This window comes from Anolis carolinensis, chromosome 6 (genome assembly GCF_035594765.1).
Source record: "Anolis carolinensis isolate JA03-04 chromosome 6, rAnoCar3.1.pri, whole genome shotgun sequence".
Classification (NCBI taxonomy): Eukaryota; Metazoa; Chordata; class Lepidosauria; order Squamata; family Dactyloidae; genus Anolis; species Anolis carolinensis.
In genome coordinates, this window is record NC_085846.1 from 95834343 (window position 1) to 95853563 (window position 19221).

General features: G+C 36.4%; 1 protein-coding gene across 1 annotated transcript in view; it reads right to left on the reverse strand.

Annotated features, from left to right (window-relative positions):
* Positions 1-985: 985 nt before the first annotated feature.
* Positions 986-19221, reverse strand: part of mindy3 (MINDY lysine 48 deubiquitinase 3) — a 34949-nt gene continuing 16713 nt past the window's right edge. The window contains exons 9-16 of the mRNA XM_003221957.4: positions 18803-18882; positions 13325-13395; positions 12242-12322; positions 7351-7423; positions 6291-6363; positions 5125-5212; positions 3434-3505; positions 986-2170 (exon numbers count right to left, since the gene is read on the reverse strand). Coding sequence (XP_003222005.1) covers positions 2021-2170; positions 3434-3505; positions 5125-5212; positions 6291-6363; positions 7351-7423; positions 12242-12322; positions 13325-13395; positions 18803-18882 — 688 coding nt within the window. The 3' untranslated portion in view covers positions 986-2020. The remainder of the gene's footprint in view (positions 2171-3433; positions 3506-5124; positions 5213-6290; positions 6364-7350; positions 7424-12241; positions 12323-13324; positions 13396-18802; positions 18883-19221) is intronic.

A 19221-nucleotide genomic window follows, 5' to 3' on the forward strand; every position in this document is an offset into this window, starting at 1 on the left:
TACATGCGAAGTATAGATGGGGCCTTTGATTTATAGTCCCTGCTAGCAAATTCAACTCACAGGTCATTGGATGAAACAAACAGGCGGGTGTCTAGCAGAACTACAATGCTAGAGAGTTAAACATTTTTGTTAAAATATGTTAAACACACTTCGAATCAGGCTGAAGAACACACTTGGCCATTTAGGAAAGGTTGAAATGAAAAGTCCTGATATCAATATGACCAAGCCTAATATTATATTGTGATAACTTTTCATTTTAAACCTCCCTCCCCATTGTTTCCCACTTACTTGCACAGATGACTTCTCTTGATTCTCATTTTAAAAACAAACAAACATCTCTTTCACTTTTTGAAATAATATCCTTTGGGAAGTCCATTGAGAAGGTTCTCACCAAAGTTGTCTCACTCAGGAATATCACATACAAAGTTCTAAGTATGCTGAACACTGGTTAAAGCAATCTTTGTTTTCTAGCACTGCTAAAATACCACTATTCTGAATACCAGCAAAAATAAGTGTCCCATTTTGTAAGTGAGATCTACATTTCTATGTCTTCTCTCACGCTGGGGGAAGATGAGGAAGGAATAAAGTAAATGGACCCGAGATTTTCAGAGAACATCTTGACTACAACTCACTGTACCACTTCAACTGCTATGGTTCAATGGCAAAGTTGCAGAACTCTGGCAGAGAAGGCAAAAGATCTTGTAAAACTACAGCTCCCATGATTCTATATATAGCATTGCGCCATGGCAGTGAATGTGGTGTCAAACTGAATTAATTCTACAGTGCAGATGTACACTTTGCTACCAGGATGCCTCCAGGAATTACATTATTGCACAGTATTTTGCACAGAATAGTCCTAATAGTGCTTCACCTAAACAATCCCAACATTTTACTCTTTACACAGTATCCAGATAGTTACTTTGTAACACCTACATACTTATATAGGCAAATACAAATTGGAGATGCAAAGAGGAAAAACACTAAATCATTTTAAAGTAAGTTTTTGTTTTATTTAGGCCTTGCTAGGTAATAAATAATGGACTATACTATGTGAATAACAGATGCTTTCATGCATGAAACATACAACTGTGCTGGCATATTTTTTTCTAAGGATATAATGAGAAGAGGTATTTGGCAATAATAATATGAACATCTTAAAAATCATAGCACAAGCTCTTTCAGCTGTAATGTTCTTAAAACATCTCTTTTATACGACTTTGAATATTAATATTTACTTTTCTTAAACCCCACTCTGACTTTGAATGTACCCAGTCTGGTAAAACTTTGGGAACAATACCGCCACCAATAAATAGTGTTTATAATTTTATAGTTAATCATATTTTGGAATTCACCATTTGTGCCACATTTGAATCAAACCATGTAGCTTGGGATATTTGAAGGAAAACAGCAGTGATTTAACTCATCCAAGCATATTTAGTGCAAATGCCAATCTAGTCCCAAAGTTATGATGCTATAGTAGGCCACTATCCACTTGGAAGTTTCCCTGAACAAACCCCATAGGAATCAATGGGGATTGTAAGAGCACCATCATGTGTTGCACAGCCCGTTTCCCAAATGGGTTGCACCCTAAGGCAGTCCGATTTAAATAAAAACGTATGGCTGAACAAGTGAATAAAGGAGTGAATACTATGATATTTAAGACAGTTTTTAAAAAAGCTAATATGCAGATGCTGTACTACTTGACTATTCCCAGGTTCTTTTTAAGCTGAACAGGGAGGATTCTGGGTGAGAAACACACATTTTAACTGCACTACTGTGGCCAAAGAGGAACTAGTTGGTAAAAAATAAATCAGTCCAATTGTTAAAAAAATTAAATATTCTAATTAACACTGAAAAGGTGTTTTATTTACAGTTTCCCAGTGATACCAGTGTATAGCGACACAGTCAAAATATAGTTGGCTTGCTTTTTTTGTTTTGTTTTTTTTAAATACAGGCAGCTGCCTCCCATACCCCCATTCAAAGCATTGGACAGTAATTCATACAAAGTATACTCTGAACATCAATTTAATGAGGGGGATCGATCTGTGGTCCAAAGCAGTTCTATGTAGGGCCACTTTGTCTGCAAACAGCGCTTGATTGGAGTATCATCGGTTTGTAGCATTGGGTCTTCAAAGCCCATAATCATGGCTGTACCTTCAACATACATGACCTGCCCAAACGGAATTAATCAGTTTAGTCTGCGGTGGGAAAGAAACAGCTATTTCACACTCAAAAGTACACAAAAGCTTAAAATTAACATTCCGTATCTTGTTGGACACTTGAAATAAACTCATAGAATTCTTAGTATACTTACTAAATATAATCCCTAAATGTTAAAAAAAAGAATTGCATTGCTTTCATAGGGAAATACTAAGCCTCTATTTACATGCAAGGCTCATGGTATCCTCAAATACAGCAGGATGCACCCCAAAATCTAGCTTCCATAGGAGAACTCAATATAGTAGAGTCTCCCTTATCCAACATAAACGGGCCAGCAGAATGTTGGATAAGTGAATATGTTGGATAATAAGGAGGCATTAAGGAAAAGCCTATTAAACATCAAATTAGGTTATGATTTTACAAATTAAGCACCAAAACATCATGTTATACAACAAATTTGACAGAAAAAGTAGTTCAATATGCAGTAATACTATGTAGGAATTACTGTATTTATGAATTTAGCACCAAAATATGATATATTGAAAACATTGACTACAAAAATGCGTTGGATAATCCAGAACGTTGGATAAGTGAGACTCTACTGTATTTATACGAGAATGGCCTTTGATTTAATGTTAAATGACTATAATAACTTCATGACTAAAAGGAAACATTGCCTGCTTAAGGTTGCACTATTCAGGCAGGTTATAGCAGTACATCCTTTGGAAAAAGTTACGTAGGCTAGCAGAACATCATAAAATGATGCAAGACAATTTTCTGAATAATTGTGGACATAACTCTTAGATTTTTAAAAAGACGCGCTCCTTCATTATTACTCTGAGACTCATGAAGGATTGAGGGCTGAATATTGCACCATTGCTGAATGTTGATAGCAGTCCATAAGTAGTAAGTTCAGCTGTTTAGAGTCAGAGTGAGGCTGTTACTTTCCTTAATCTTGAGCCACAGGGACATTGAGCCAGGGCTCTTCTCTAAAAGACCTCATTTCAGATTGGTTGTCCTGTACATCTCCCTCTCTCTACAACAACCTATTACTCTCCTCTCTGTCTCTCTTATGGGTATGATGGGGGCTGTCTCTTCAGACATCTAAATTTGGCTGCTAAAAGGTACACTCTTGTTTAAAGTCACCAGCATGGAACCATGTATGTGCACAAGTGTATATGGTTCTACCACTTAAACATGACTGAAACATTGATAAGGAAAACCTTACAGCCACGAGGGCTTATTAACCCACACGAGAAAAATGCCACCATACCTTTTCATTGTAATTAGATTGCTTCAATCCATTGTAGTGGTAGACAGGGAATGATTCCTGAACCTTTGAATCCTAAGAACACACACAAGATAATCAGTTTCAAAGTACAGCTTATTTCTTCATTTAGTCCACATTTATTTTACACCTTACTGTGACATATGGGAGGAGAACATACAGGTCAGGAAAATAAACCAGGGTCAAAAATCATGCAAACTTAGCAGAGAGCAAGCCACACTGAATATACTATGTACTTTTGGGTAAACATGAGTAGGATTGCAAAATAAAGATACCGTTACTGGCTCTAGAAATTAATTGGAAGACCAAAATGAGCATAGCTCATTTCCCTGCTTGTTACTCCATTGGTCTTATACCTGTAGTTGTCTATATCTGTTCTAAAAATAATGATGCTTAACATTCAAGTGAGCAATTACATTTTGTGCTTGGCCAATTTAATATGAGTACTGACAGGGATATCCCTTGATTTTCTTCAAACAAATGCAAAATACTGTGAATGGCAGGGAAAGGCAGACTGCAGGCCACTTTTTTTGCCTCCAGATCCACTTTTGAGACTGCAACGCACCACTGCCACAATAATGTTTAAAATCATCTGCCACTGAAACTTGGGGATGGAGCAAAGAACAATCTGTTCGGCAGTGAAATCTAGTTGTAGACTGCTATTAAAGCCTGCAGTCAGCACGTGGAGAACAGGGCTTGAAAACTGGCTTACAATTGTTGTTGTGTGTCTTCCAAGTCATTTCAGGAATGTGGTCCCCAGCTCTCCCATAATGGCCACCCCTAAGTGTAGATGAACCAGCAGCTCTGAAGAATTTTGGCCTTTTTTCCAAACCAAATCCAAAGATGTCTCCAACAATATTTTGCTGGCAAAGCATGTGTTCTACTAATGTGTCCAGACTCTTTACTCCTAAAAATGTTTAACTGTGCACCGAAATGACCAAAACAGAATCACAAACTTGTTCCAAAAATGCCAAGCCCGGAGAGAGGATAACAGTGGCATTAGCTGAAAAAGTTGGTAACATCATACATAGCAAAAAGGAAAGGTGAAAATTGTATGTGGCTTATAGTTCCAGTAGTATTTCAAATGTTTTCAGATACATAGCATACAAAATGGGAAGGAGGTGGGGAGAAAACTGAGGATAGAGAAAGAAAGGACAAGGGAACTGAATACAGTCCCTGAGTTACAAACATCTGACTTACAAATGACTCATAGTTAAGAATGGGAATGAAACAATAGGAAGTGAGAGAAATCTTCCCCTCAGGAGGGAAATTCACCCCTGGAAGAGTTATCATGGGAAAAAGGTGTCTCCACTAAAGCTTTATCACTAATCCTTGTTTCCACAACAAGCCAATTTTTTCAAAATCCAATTATCACAGGGACAGAAAATGAGGAAAAATCTTCTGAACATTCAGAAAAACAAATGCCACAGTGGCGTTAACCCTTCTCTATGCTGTCAAAAATTAAAATTATATATATTTTTGGCTAGTTATACTTAAAATGTACTTTTTCTGACTTACAAAAACATTCAACTTAATAACAAACATACAGAACCTATCTTGTTTGTAACTTAGGGACTGCCTGTAGCTTGAAACCCTGTGCATACTTTAATAAGTATAATTGAGCATATACGTTTCAAATGCCTTACCAGAGGAAATAAAATGTACGGTTACACTACCTGTTCAGGGAAAAATTCTTGAAGAAAAGGACCCAGTAATATGATTCCCAATCCTTCTGGATCTAATTTTGCCTTCATGAGATTGATACTAAGATAAAAAGGTAAGAAACAGAAAACACGGTGGATTTGTATTCTTGCATGACTAAGAGCTCTAGTTCTGTAACACTTTTAACTGCCAAAAACAATCAAGTTGTTGTGCTTAGAGTCTTAATGACATATGCAAAGGAATGGGAACTTGTGGCCAACAGAGTTATTTTTAAACCAAAGTAATCTTATTTTAAATCAAAGTAGAAACAATAATTGAAATACTACGCCTTATTAGGTAAAGCTTTCAGAAAAAGGCACACTGACTAATTCCTGGGATTATATTCCAGAAACTTAATGGATACGACAGACAGCCTTGAACACTAACATACCCATCATCTCTTGAACTGTCTTGCAAAGACCAAGCTTAAAAACAAAAAAGATTTGACACAATATAACACAGAGAGGGAAGCCAGAGTAGTAAAACGTCTGGCCATTTTGATGTTTTAGACTACGACTCCCACAATCTCTTAACATTCATCATGCTGGGAAGAAATAACTGAAGTTTTAACCAAAAACATCCTATTCCTGGAGTACCAAGTCCGAGTAAAACCTTGTGCGGGTCCATTTTTAGCTCTTTCCCCGAAACTACATGTCCCAGAAACTCAACCTCAGACCTGTAAAATGTACGTTGGATTCAGGCTGCCTGAAAAACACAGCTTTGTGTGTGTTGCACATTAGATATGCAAGTGATATTCTCTTGACAACTAAAAACTGTACCTAATTCTTTCTAGAATAAATAGTATATTTTGGCAGGCAACCCTAGATTAGCGTAATCTATTTAACATGTGTTTTGGATTTAAATATAAAAATACTGTACATTCAGTACATTAAGAAGGTAATATCCATGCCTAAACCAAACTCGTTTTGCACTACATAGCCCATGATCAAATTCAGATTTCCCAAAAGCTCATACTGTACTGTAGTTCAATACTTAGTCAACTACTATTTCCTCTAGTTAAGGAGGAAAAACCTAGCACTTTTTGAATGAATTGTTATCAAAAGAACAAAACTGCATTCCTTACAATGAAGTTTTATTATGGAGATGTGCTTTTAAACCACAGGGTATAATTTATACTTACTATTCAGGATCTGATACAAGGTCCAAAGCCTTCATTATATCTTCTAGAAGTGTGTCTGGTATAAAGCCATTATCTGGAGTGGGGTGAGAAAGAGAAATAATTGAGTTTTTAAAGACCTGGTAGATATCTTTAACATAAAGTGCTTGTATGGTTAACAGAGGCATTTATGCGGTCATCAGGATCTTCCACACAGCCATATAACCAGAATATCAAGGCAGATAATATCTGCTTTGAACTGGATTATCTGAGTACAACTGCCATATAATCCAGTTCAATGTGGATTTTATACAGCTGCATGGAAGAGGCCAGTGTGCAATATAACTGTCTCTTCTTGGATATCACCTTTTCCTAGGTGCCTCCTCTTCTTTAATGATTTGTAGGGGATTGTGATTTATTATCTTGCAAAGTAGAACTACTATAACAACTAAGCCTTACTGGGCTGTACATCTAATAAAGTGTAATTGAGCAGATGTCTAAACATGTTTCTAAACTAGAGAATATCAATCCTCCAAGAGAGAATACTGAGCAACCTGAAGTCTCATTTAAGGAACTAAGCTACAAAATCAGCCAATAACTAAAAGAAACAAGAATATATGAGTACATCTGTGAATATATCTGCAAATGTGTATAATCATGCCTCGTATTATTAAATGATGGTGACTTGAGTGCAATACTACTGAAGCATGTGTATTCATGTCTCTGCCATTTAATAATATGTGGCATGATCACTCTCATTTTTTGTTGTGTTTGCATGGGGTCTCAGAACCAAATTCCAACAGATATGGTGGGACTACTGTATAAATGTGACACTAGTGCCTGAACAATTTAAACACACAAGCTGGAAATGGATAATGGAAATAGAATAATAGAATAACAGATATTTACATACTCTTAAAGCAAAATATTACTTCATTATCTTAAAACCACAATTAGCAACAAGGTAAGTGATTTTTTAAACATTTCATATATTACATTGATGACAAAAAAGAATTTACCCCCTGACTTTTGGATACTTATTTTGCACACTTAAGTGTGAATTCAATGGGAGGACATGTCTCACCTTCAGGATCATATGTTTGAAAGACACGCCTGGCTTGTTCTGAGGGAGCTTCGGGAGCAACAAGTGCCAAATCCTTAATAGAAAAATTGCACAAGACTAAATACATCTTTGTCAATACTTCTTTTAACTAATGCATGTGCTTATGAGATGGATCATATAAAATGCAGGTTTTCTAAAAACCTACAATTGTTACTACTACATTTTATGTTGTTGTTTATTTATAGTCTGCTTTTCTCTCAACAATGGAACTCAAGAAAGGCCTCTCCTTCTTGGAGTTCTTAGGGCTCCTTCAGCTTGCCCACTTCTTTTTATCTACCATCACAGTCATTTAAAAAAATTGTCTTCAAATGTCAGAACATTAAGATTTTACTGGACCTGTGATACGTTTTTGTTCATGTGACAACTCTTATTCTAAACAATGGACAAAGAATATCATTTTCCCAATCAATACTGAGCATTGTTAGAGAAAGAAAATAAAATTGAAAGTTCAAACTGGTCTTAGAAAACAGAGGAACAAGTAGGCCAGGATTATTCTGCCCAAAACCAATAGCTGCAATGATTTTGTTTTGTTATCTATTATTGAGGTTGTTGAGATGTCCCTTTTGCAAAGTAGAGCAGCCTGTTCCTACAGTCCTGTCTTACACTACATTTCTTCTGCAGAAGGTTTTTATTTCTTCTGCCACAAGCAAGTACAGATTTTATTTTTGCACCTTGTATAAATTCATTTCCTTTGGGCAATAGTCACACAAATGTATTTTGTCTGCCAAAGCCTCATCATTTCTGCCAAACACAAGCTTCCACACTTTACAAATCATCTGAAAACTTCCCAAATCTTGACTTATCCATAGAAGGAGATCATGCCTGCCATTTACCAAACATTACTATCAAGTACACCATGTCACAGAGGCAAAAATAGCCTTTTCATATTTTGGATCAAAATATCATTAAAATAATTGCTCTGTTTGAAATACTTCTCATATTTAAATACTGTTTATTTTCAAACCTTATGTTTACCCTTGAAGGCAAGTACACACACCACTAGTAGATTATAGTGAAGATTTCTCAATTGTTTACATTCTTAATAATCAAAAACAGCACAAACTGTATAATAACTATAGTACAGAAAAACCTTCCAGGAGTTTTAAAGCATACTATTGTTTTATTTTAATGTTCTAATCCATTTACCCAAAATGAAAGAAAATTCAGATATCTCAAACACCTAAATCGAATTAAAGTCTTAGGCTGTCAATGATAATTGTATGGATTCTGTAAAGGTTTAGGATAACATGGACCAAAAATTATCAAGATATTCAACATTCAACATTCTGAGGATCCAGTCTGGTACTAGTCAAATATATTTTGAAAATCCAAGATCGAAGTGTAACTCAATTACTCATTTATACTTTTGTTACACAGTGGCTACCTTGGCCATTAAATTCTGTAAACCTGGGTTTGAAAAATCCAGAATATAGATGCCTGTAGTTCAGTTTAGAAGTAACACAATGACTGAATTAGGTCCGTAAGCCAAAGGAGGGCTTTAGTTTTAGGTTTTGTTTCTCCCCTATGAATAGCTTTTTCTACACTGCATTTCAGGGCAAAGTTGAATTTTATACAGTTAACAAAGTTGCTGTAATTGATTGCATTTACTTTTAACATCTAATCAACAAAACTCTGAAGTTGGAAGGTTATGCATGGAAAACTTTTAAGTGACCTTGGGCAAATTACACTCTCTTCTCCTCTGAAGAAGGCAAAACCAATCTTTCTCTGAATAAATCTTGCCAAGAAAATCCCATGATGGGTTCACTTTAAGGTCATCATAAGTCAGATATTACTTGACGGCACACAATGATAATCACAGTGGCAACATTGGTAACTTACTCACAAATAATTATTTGTTAATTAATTATTATGAACAGCAAATACAACATAAATTTAACCAGACATTATCACCTTTGATGTATACGCATTTCTTCTTTGAAAGCTACCACTCTAATTTAGGTATATATTGGAATATTTGTATAATGTCTGATGCAAAACAAAGTAGCAGAGAATCAGTGAATCAGTAATCCTTCTAAAAGTAATATTACGATTTCAGAATGCTTTGATGCACCCTTTTGTCTGAAACTAGTCCTCCAGGCACTCATATGTCTGAAACTACTGTTTTTGATACAATCACAAAAGCATTACTCTTTATATACTTTTATCTGAATACAAGAAGACAGTTTCTTGCCAGTTCAAAGAATATGAAATGGATTTGCAAGAGTTTTAACTCAACTGTAAAGAATGAAACAGGATGCTGTATACAAGGCTTTAATCCGCGTAGGTGGGCAGTCTACAGCTGTCACATGCATTAGTGTTTTCATGATGATCAAATGGCTAACAGGAGACAAACACATTTCAATAAAGTTCTGTCATCCATATAATGATGCCAGTGTCCACAAAGTTTCAGCCTGCCTATTAGGAATATGTTTAGATAATTAAAAGTCATCTGAAAAGCACATAACAGACTACAGAAGGCCAACTGTGTATCTACAGTCTAATATTTGGTTCCCAACTGAATTACTGTACAATTAGCCTGCCACATTTGCTACAGTTGGTGGTGCAGGGCCCCTGCAAAACCTCTGGCAGAAGCTAATCATAGCGTCACATTGGAGGAACCAGAGATTCCTAAAGAGCATCAATCAAATCACAAAAGTCAAACCTGCAAATGTGGAGGAACGACTGTATTGAGGATGAGGGAGTATTAACTGCTATGGTATTTGTTATAATTTGCAGAAGCTTTTACTATATTAGATCCTATTACACATCAACATTCATACTCACTATTAAGTTGAATGGTATTTACTAGAGGCAGCGGGGTCATGGTGCATGCATGGAAGCACAGATCTTTGGATCTTGACCAGAGAATAATATATTTGGAGAAATTCAAGAGCACCTAAGGGTCATATTCCACTTTCTACTTCTTGTTGTATGTCTTTAAGACAGTTCCAACTTATGGTATTCCCTACCCTATCATGGAGTTTTCTTAGCAACATTTACTTAGGAGTTTGCCATCATCATCCTCTGAGGATAACAGAAAACGTCTTGGCCAAAGTGGGGATTTGAATCCTGGTCTACCACAGCCCTTTTCCAGTCCTTAAACCACTACACCATGCTGGCTGTCCCATCTTCTTTCTGTAACAATTATTATTTAAGCTCAGTGTATAGTTTTTAAAATGATTTTAGACATTAAATGACCATTGAATTAATGGCAATATATTTGTTTTAGTTAGGAAATTACAGAATTAAATGAAAGGGACTGCAATGCCCATGTAGTTTAAGGCCCCATCATGTAAGAATACACAACAACATGTTCACTGTAATTTAGATAAATCTCAAAATTATTAATTACAGTATTATAGAATTTAAACCTCTTCCCATGGATTAACAGATGTTGGGTAATTTTGTGCACACCTTTTGTGTACAACTAAATCATGTAATCTGCAAATACTATTTGCTCTATCTTGAATTATAAACCAAAGATGCCAATAATTTCTGAATATTTATATTTAGCAGCCACACTTATATAAAATGCAGGATATTTTTCTGTTATTTCATGTGTGTTTACTGCTAAACTCTTGAAAGAAAACAGATGTAAAAAAGGTTTTTCTCCAAAAGGAAATAATTTGTTATAGCACCTAGGGGTATATACAATTATGTTTCATGGTCTGCACTCAGCCACGTACAGTGACCTGTCAGACTACCATATTTAGAGCTTACACGCTGACAAAGTTAGTTGAGGATGTGCTTTCTGAGTGCTGTGGTTCTGCATTGCTTGTTGTCCCAATTTTCTTTTAAAGGAAATGCAATTTATTTAATACACAATATTATAACTCAAAGACATTGTAAGAAAAAGTCACTAGCATAGTAACTGTCACAATATTCTATGTGCTCAAGGCATCCAAAGATCTTAAGTGGGATTTGAAAGTACCACATCAAGTTCTAGCTTTGACTTAAAGCAAGCAGAATCTCCAAAACTTAAAAATAATTGGGAATTCCTCAAAGCTTCCTGTATGCTTGAGTATGCTCTCTAGGGCAACATGAACCTATTGCTTCTTGGGTAATATTTGAATCACTTATTAATGTTCTGTTCTTGTAGACCTTAAAGTTATTTCTCACTTATGGTAACACTAGAGTGATTTTCCCCCACAGAGCTAAGAGTGTATGACTTACTCACAGTCACCCAATGGGTTTCCATGGCTGAGCAGACCCAATCACAACACCACACACTTATTTATTCCCTAGTGTATATCTCATCCTAACACATACACATACTCAGTCACAGTATTTGTTTTGCTGTGCTTTTCAACTAAACAAATTCCATCAGGTTTCTAGTTTCACCCTCATTAATTAGAATAAGAGGAGGCTGAATGAGTCCAAACATGATTTAAATAATGATGATGAAGAGGAAGCAAACTCTTGCTCATCAAAGGTCAATGCAGTTTACAAGCAGGTTTATTCCTTGCTATGACCAGATGAAGAACAAGCCATTGTTTCTGCAGTTCAGAAACCAGGGATTACAACATTTGAGACGAGGCTTAGTACAAATATCCATGTATGGTCAAATTTTTGGTCAAGCAGAACAACAAATGCTCTTTGGGATTTGATTCCTGCCATACAAAAGAACTAGTAGATTCTAAAGATGAGTTTGAGATGAGTCCAGCCATACTGAGCCAGTCTTTTCAAAAACATCAGTTTAGAAATCTACTACATTTAGAGGACTATGTTTCATAAAGCCTGTAGTTTTAATATGATGTTTTAAACCTCTCAGTATCATTTTGTAAAGATTTAAACTAAAAGATTTAAATAGTTCTTGGCCTTGAGTTATGAAATAAAAGGAAAGGAATCCTACCTTGGCAAAGAAGACTGTGAGATGAGTTTCGCTGCCAAGTATCCAAATAGGGAACTTTGGGGATTTCAAATAGGAGCCAACCTAAAAGAAAAAAGGCACAACACTGATAAAATTAAGGATACTGTAAAGAAGAATAGTACAATATAGTGTAATGTGGTAGCAGCTTTTACCTAATAGATGCTTAGTACTGCTAGTACAAGTGACATGATTGTGCGTGTGGTCCTATAAACTGGCATGAGTTATTAAACATGAGACACTACCCAGGAAATGCCATAATCTTCAAAACATTGCAAAATCTATGATCCACACCAAACAATAATTCTACCTTATACCAGTATTGTCTGATGACATTTTCCGGTATTGCCAGGTCACTGATAAATTTTTAATAAAGTATTTTAATTCACCATCAAGTGTGAAAGCAGAGGACAATTCTACCCCAGTGAAAATTTTAGGTAAAATATCAAATGTATTGCATGTAGTCCGATTCACTGCAGATGAATGCCTGGAGAACTACATAAAATCAGTATAGTGTTGGCCCTCCATATCCACAGATTCATCCATTAATGGCTTGGAAATATTAAAACAAATGTTGATTTTGCAATTTTATATTTTCTATTCTATGGTATATAATGGAACTGAGAATCTATGGAATTTGATATCCATGGTGGGTTCTGGAACTAAACCCTTCTGGCAACCTTTTGAATTATTCTAAGAAAGCTTCCCTGCACTGTCAGTATTTTCAGCTACTATTGCTATTTATTTTAGATGCTTTTACATTTCATATTATGGCCCAGAATTCTATTGGTTAGTCCCAAATAGATCTACTGAATCAACTGGTAAGTTAACACATAAATAAATCCTATTGACTGAAAGAGTTTCCTGTAGTCTAGATTTACAACAGAATTCGGGGCATAGTTTATGAATTTGAAGAATCTATTTTAATTGTTTTGTGAGCCCTTTTGGATCAAATACTCCTCAAAACAATCTATAAGAAAGAAAACAATAGATATAACTTGTATTAAAGAAAACCACCACATTCCAGCAGCTTCTATATTTCAAAGGAATAGCTTTTGAAAGCGTTACCTTACAGTATCTTAGAGATTCCATGAGGGTCAAAAAACCAACACTTGCTTGTTTATGTATTCCGAGTAGCTCTGAAAAGAAACAAATCCCTTACATAAGGGTCAATCAAATACAGTAATTTGATTCTTACTTCTCTCCCTCTCCCTTTTTTAAAACTTTAAACATAGTCTATAGGACTTTAGGTAAATAAAATATGAGGCTAGTATGCAAAAATATGAGTAGTTTGATGCCATGCAATAGTATAATAATGTCTCCCTTTATTTAGAAACTATGTTCTCACAAAGTAAATAGACAGATACATGAATTTATAATAGAAACACTGCTGAAAATGTTTAAATCTTTTAAAGTGGAATTTGTTCTTTCCATATCTAATTTGTTATCAGCACAGAAAACACAGACGAGATGAACTGTAGGTTCTGCAGAGGGTGGCTTGTAAAGACAGCCTTTTAAGGATGGGACACACAGGGTTAGCAGTATACAAATTCTTAGGAACAACTGAAGAACATTCTGCTAACATCCGAAGAATCAGATCAGGGCTGCCAAAAATCTCTAATGTAGCAAACTTTTCAGCAATAGTTGTGACTACCAATCAAATATTCAGATTGGAATTTGTTTTGCATTCCACACAGAAGAGGTATAACAAAAAAGGGATAAACTGGGTAGTGGCAGATGGGATGGAAGAGAAAACTTTTCATGGCCTAGCCATGATGTAGCTGTGCTTGCCTCCTCTACACTCCCTCCGAAACTCATCACGAATAGATGGTGGGTGATGGTACAAATCGCTATAGCAAGAGCATGATGCGATCCCTGGCATGAGATTTTATGAATGCCACATTCAATTTTTCCTCTTTTAACTAAGTAGCTTTAATATGCAATCTCATCACCCTGAAATGCATGTGGCCTCCCAGATAACCTTTGCAATTTCCCAGCTGTTTTTTTCTCCTAGATCATGATAATTCCGTTCATGTTTTGTGTTATATAAATCTATCGCTTCTGGTCTAGATAGCTTCATAGTTAGAAGAGCATCCTCCCATTGTTATTATTGATGTCACCATTATTATTATCAACTTATATAGTGCCATCACTGTACATGTAACTGTAGAAGACCACCCCTCCCCTCGCCCAAACCTTAGTTACATAGTTTCTGTTCTCAGGCTTAAAATCTTAAATTACAATATGACACAAAAGGAAAGGGGATGACAGTTTTGAAAGGGAGTAGATACTATCCCTTCTTCTCTCCCTCTGAGGTAATTTGGGATGGATGAAGGGACTTTCATCTGTTTCTAGGCATGATTGAGCGATGGTAGCTTCTTTTACTTTCCCTTTTAAGCCCGGGCATTGGTAGTTGGGATGGAGGGGAAGATTTTTCATCTTCTTCTAGGCCTGGCCATGACAGAGCTGTGCCTGCCACTTCTACACTCCCTCTAAGACTAGATCAATATCATGAACTTATACAATAGTCTTCCTCCCAATCCTACCCTACTTCACTTCATATGCAGCCCTGTATAGTTGAAATATAGCTAGATGACATGCAATGTGAATAATTAAAATGGACTAAGACTTTTGACAGATGAACTTTGGCCTTATGCAAAAAGTGACCTTTTTGAAACATGCCATAATTCTGATTTCTGTGGAACTGCTACACAAAGACAAATGACCTTAACTTTTTAAAAAAAGAATGTAGCTTGCCGTAGAATCACATGCTTTGAAAAGCAAGATTTAACAGGTTCACACCCTGCCATCATCAGGAAAATACAGTAGTCTCTCGCTTATCCAACCTTTACTCATCCAACGTAGTCTGCCTTTTAGTAGTCAATGTTTTCAAAACATTGTGATATTTTGATGCTAAATTCATAAATACAATAATTACTACATAACTTTACTGTGTATTGAACTGCTTTTTCTGTCAATTTGTTTTAAAACATGTTGTTTTGGTGTTTAATTTGTAAACTCATAACATAATTTGACGTTTAATAAGCTTTTCCTTAATCTCTCCTTATTATCCAACATTTTCGCTAATCCAACATTCTGCTGGCCCATTTATGTTGGATAAGCGAGACACTATTGTATGGGAAAGATTCCTGTTGAAAACAACAAAGAGCTTCTGCCAGGAAGGATAAACAAAACCACTCCACATATCTTGTAAGGCCTTTTCCTAATTTTTCCCTCTTCCACTTAACCACTCATAACCAGAATATAAGCACAGTCATTAGTGGCAGTTAAGTCTACTCAGCTCTTAACCCCACTTCACACTGATTGCTGATCCTTCTTGAAGAAAAACCTGTGGTTAGCTTGAATTCAAGTTAATCCCTGTGCTGACAATGGCTCAAGGAGCAGAGGGTGGGTAGGCACTATAGACACGAAGATCCCTTTTTAAAGAATAGGGTGATGAATCAATGCCCCCCTCATGTTTTTTTTATTACAGTTTCCATCCGTGAGTATAGTTAATGATCAGCAGTGACAACAGCTGTACTGTCTGGCCTCCACATTTGCAGAATTTGACTTTTTACGGATTTGATAAAAATGTTCTTTAAGGACTATCTAGGTCCTTCACTTGATCCTATGTTCAACTTCAGATGGAAGTTGCCTATAGATTGTGCTGGATAAGAGATTCCCGGAGAGGTGTTTTCTCAGGCAAAATTTAGCAAATTTTAAATTTAATTTTTCCTCCTTTTAAGCCTTTGTTTTATTTATTTATAGCATTTATATTCCGCCCTTCTCACCCCGAAGGGGACTCAGGGTGGATCACATTACACACATCAGGCAAACATTCAATGCCTTTTTAACATAGGACAAAGACAAACAACAAACATAGCTCCGAGCGGGCCTCGAACTTATGACCTCCTGGTCAGTGATTCATTGCTCTCCCGTCTGCGCCACAGCCTCTAATCCCAGCAAATGCAGAGGGCTGAATGTAGCTTTCACAAAATCTGGAGGATGGCAGGTTCCCTGATCATGTTTTAGAGCTCTTTCCTTAGTGGTCTATAGCAAAGTGTTAGAATAATTTCTGAAACACGCCACACTATAGTTGCAATTGGTTCTTTAGCAACATATTGCATATTGCATGCAGGAAGTTGTCATAACCCAGTTGTCTTTGTCTTAAAATTAAAAACATGAATAAAGTGTTTGAAACCAATAGGGAAAGAATTTGCCTGGATCTGAACTGGCTGGCAAGAAAATGATTAAGTTGCTCCCCCTCATTCCCACAGGCTACATTTCATGTTAAGAACTAGCTATGAGGGCTTCTTTTATGCCTCAGCTGCTTTGCCCAATATCCAGTCTGTACTTTATAAGGATTATATCTTCATCAGAAGAACTGGTTTCAGTTTCTTCCCTGCCGTGTTTTTTTTTTAAAAAACAACAAAGAAAACACTTTCAGTTTACATTTCCATGTTTTCCTATTACGTTTAGCATTAACCAAATGCTATATATGGTAATACAGAAAACATTGACACTATCTCATAAAATAAAATGTTACATGGAATCTGGGTAAGTGACTATTTATACACATTCATTTTTCAGTCTGATAAGGGCACAAACCTAGATTCCTGAACAGATTATGACAAGTTTCTCATGTATACATTGTCATAACAATTTGCTTCTTTTAAAATTATTTCAACAAAATTCTCAACAGAAGGCCAACACATTACATGTTCATCCCACATTAACTACCATATGAACTGGTACTGTCAAAGACAGAACGCCACAAGATAAAAGATAACAGAGTTTATTGGAGTTACAGAACCAAAAATGCCCGTAAAAGACAAGGGCTAGGCAAACACTGGCCTTAAAAGTAAAAAGAGACAAGAAAAACGTTCAAAAGATAAACCGAATTAAACCGGAGTTTAATTCGGACTAAATCAAAACAGCTTGCTTCAGCCTGGAATTAAACAAACAGAAGCTGGTGAACAAAAGGTTCAAAAGAATGCAACTAATTGGCAGCAGATGCTTCTCTGCTGCCAAAACTATGTTTGAGTAACTTAAAAGTTACTCCTCCACACAGCAGGCAAATTCCCAATACAAACACAGCAGACGAGGGTTGAAGCAGTCAGCGTAGTCCCAGTCCGTTCCGAAGGTCGTAAGGCAGATGCAGACGTTTGTAGTTCACCAGTTCCAACGACAGACACAGGTAGGAGAATCCGAGGCCGTAGTCAGTTCAGTCCGTAAATCCAGAGTAGCAGATGGCGTCCGTCAAGAAGACGACGGAAGGTCAAAGGTAGTCAGCAAACGAATCACACCCGTCTTCAGGAAAACTTCCCACACAGATCCCAAGCGTTCGTCCAGATTACCTTGCCCAACGCAATTTGCTATTGCTCCCAAACCCCATTTTATGCCAGTTACAAGTCCTCATCGCTATCAGCTGTTCTCCTTAGCCCGGGCGTTTCCTCATCACTTTCCTCATCAGAACTGGAACACCTCTGACTACGCCCCACAGCATCCCCAGCTGTGGATCCCGTCCCATCCCTCCAGCTTGTCCACGGGTCTAATCCTGAAGGTCCCCAATCGTCTTCCATAGTATCATTGCCAGTGGCACCCAAATCCTCCCTTACCCGAGTCCATTCCATATCATCTTCTTCCGAGCTAACCACCTCTTCCTCCATTCTCTCAGTAAACCCCTCAAAAGAATCTTCGTCAGATGGTTCTGCAAAGATATCTCGCAGCTGCTTCCTTTCTCGCTCCTCGAGAGTATCTGACTCTCGAGGAGTCTTATGCCCACGTCTCCCAGTAGTAGAGCCATGAGGCTCAACCATAACAGGTACAGACTCTTCCATACCTACTAGATTTGGACTTTCCTCCCTTTTTCTAACTCTTCAAATAGTCTCCTCCCTTAGAACCTACTGCCACCTTGTGGAAAATCAAAAAATGCAAGCTTATTTAAAAATAAGCAGCATTGTTAAATTAGATCTCATTGCAAAATAGTAATACAATTATTAAACAAAGCAATAAAACTGAAAAGAAGAAATCAAGAACCAGATGAAAAAATAGTAGTGTAAACTGCTTGAACAAGTATATTTCTAACCCGGTGCTTAAAAAATTGGTGAAATAAAATTCCCTCCAGATAATATTACAGAGAACATCCTATCTTTTGTGCACTTCTCCTGAAAATGGAATAAGTAAAAGGATCTCACCTCAAATAGGTAAGACCAGTACATAAATAGTATACTAACAATAACATAAAATGACCCAAAGCGAAACCCTCATATTATGCTATGCTATATAGAACATTTTAAGAAGACGTGCACTCAAATCATGCACAAAATGGACCAACAACTGCCTAGAACCTTTTAGGTAATATGCAGAATAGCAAAAGGGATATTATAAACAGGAACAATATTAGAAATCAAAAAGTATAAACAATCCCACAACTCTACCATTTCAAGTTTTAAGAACCCTATCTCATTACAATTTTTAAAATTGGAAAAATAATTTTGTTTACAGAGCCCTTGTACCACTTTAAAGCAAGACCAATGTACTTACTCATTCCTGAACATTCTCTGTCCCCATCCCAGACGTTAGATACAGCATGCCCCGTCAACAGGAGGTTAATTAAGCTTTGGCTGAGTATGAAGAAAATAGAAAATTTAGACTTGCTAATAACACAATGTAATAAAATTTGAAAACTTTTATGTTCCTGATATGAAATAATCATTTCCTGTTTAATTGTGCTGTACTTACTTTGAAAGTAGTTTTTATACTCCAGAAACTTCATTTTTGTGGCTGCCACAAACTATGTTGAATTGAATCTATGAAATATTCATTGAAAAACTATAGCAAAATGTGCTGCAGTTTTTGCAGTTTAATAAACTTTTTCCATGTTTTTATGATAGAACCAATTAGTAAATGACATTTATAACCCAGGGACAGAAGTTATGTTACAAAGTGTAATCTATGTTTTC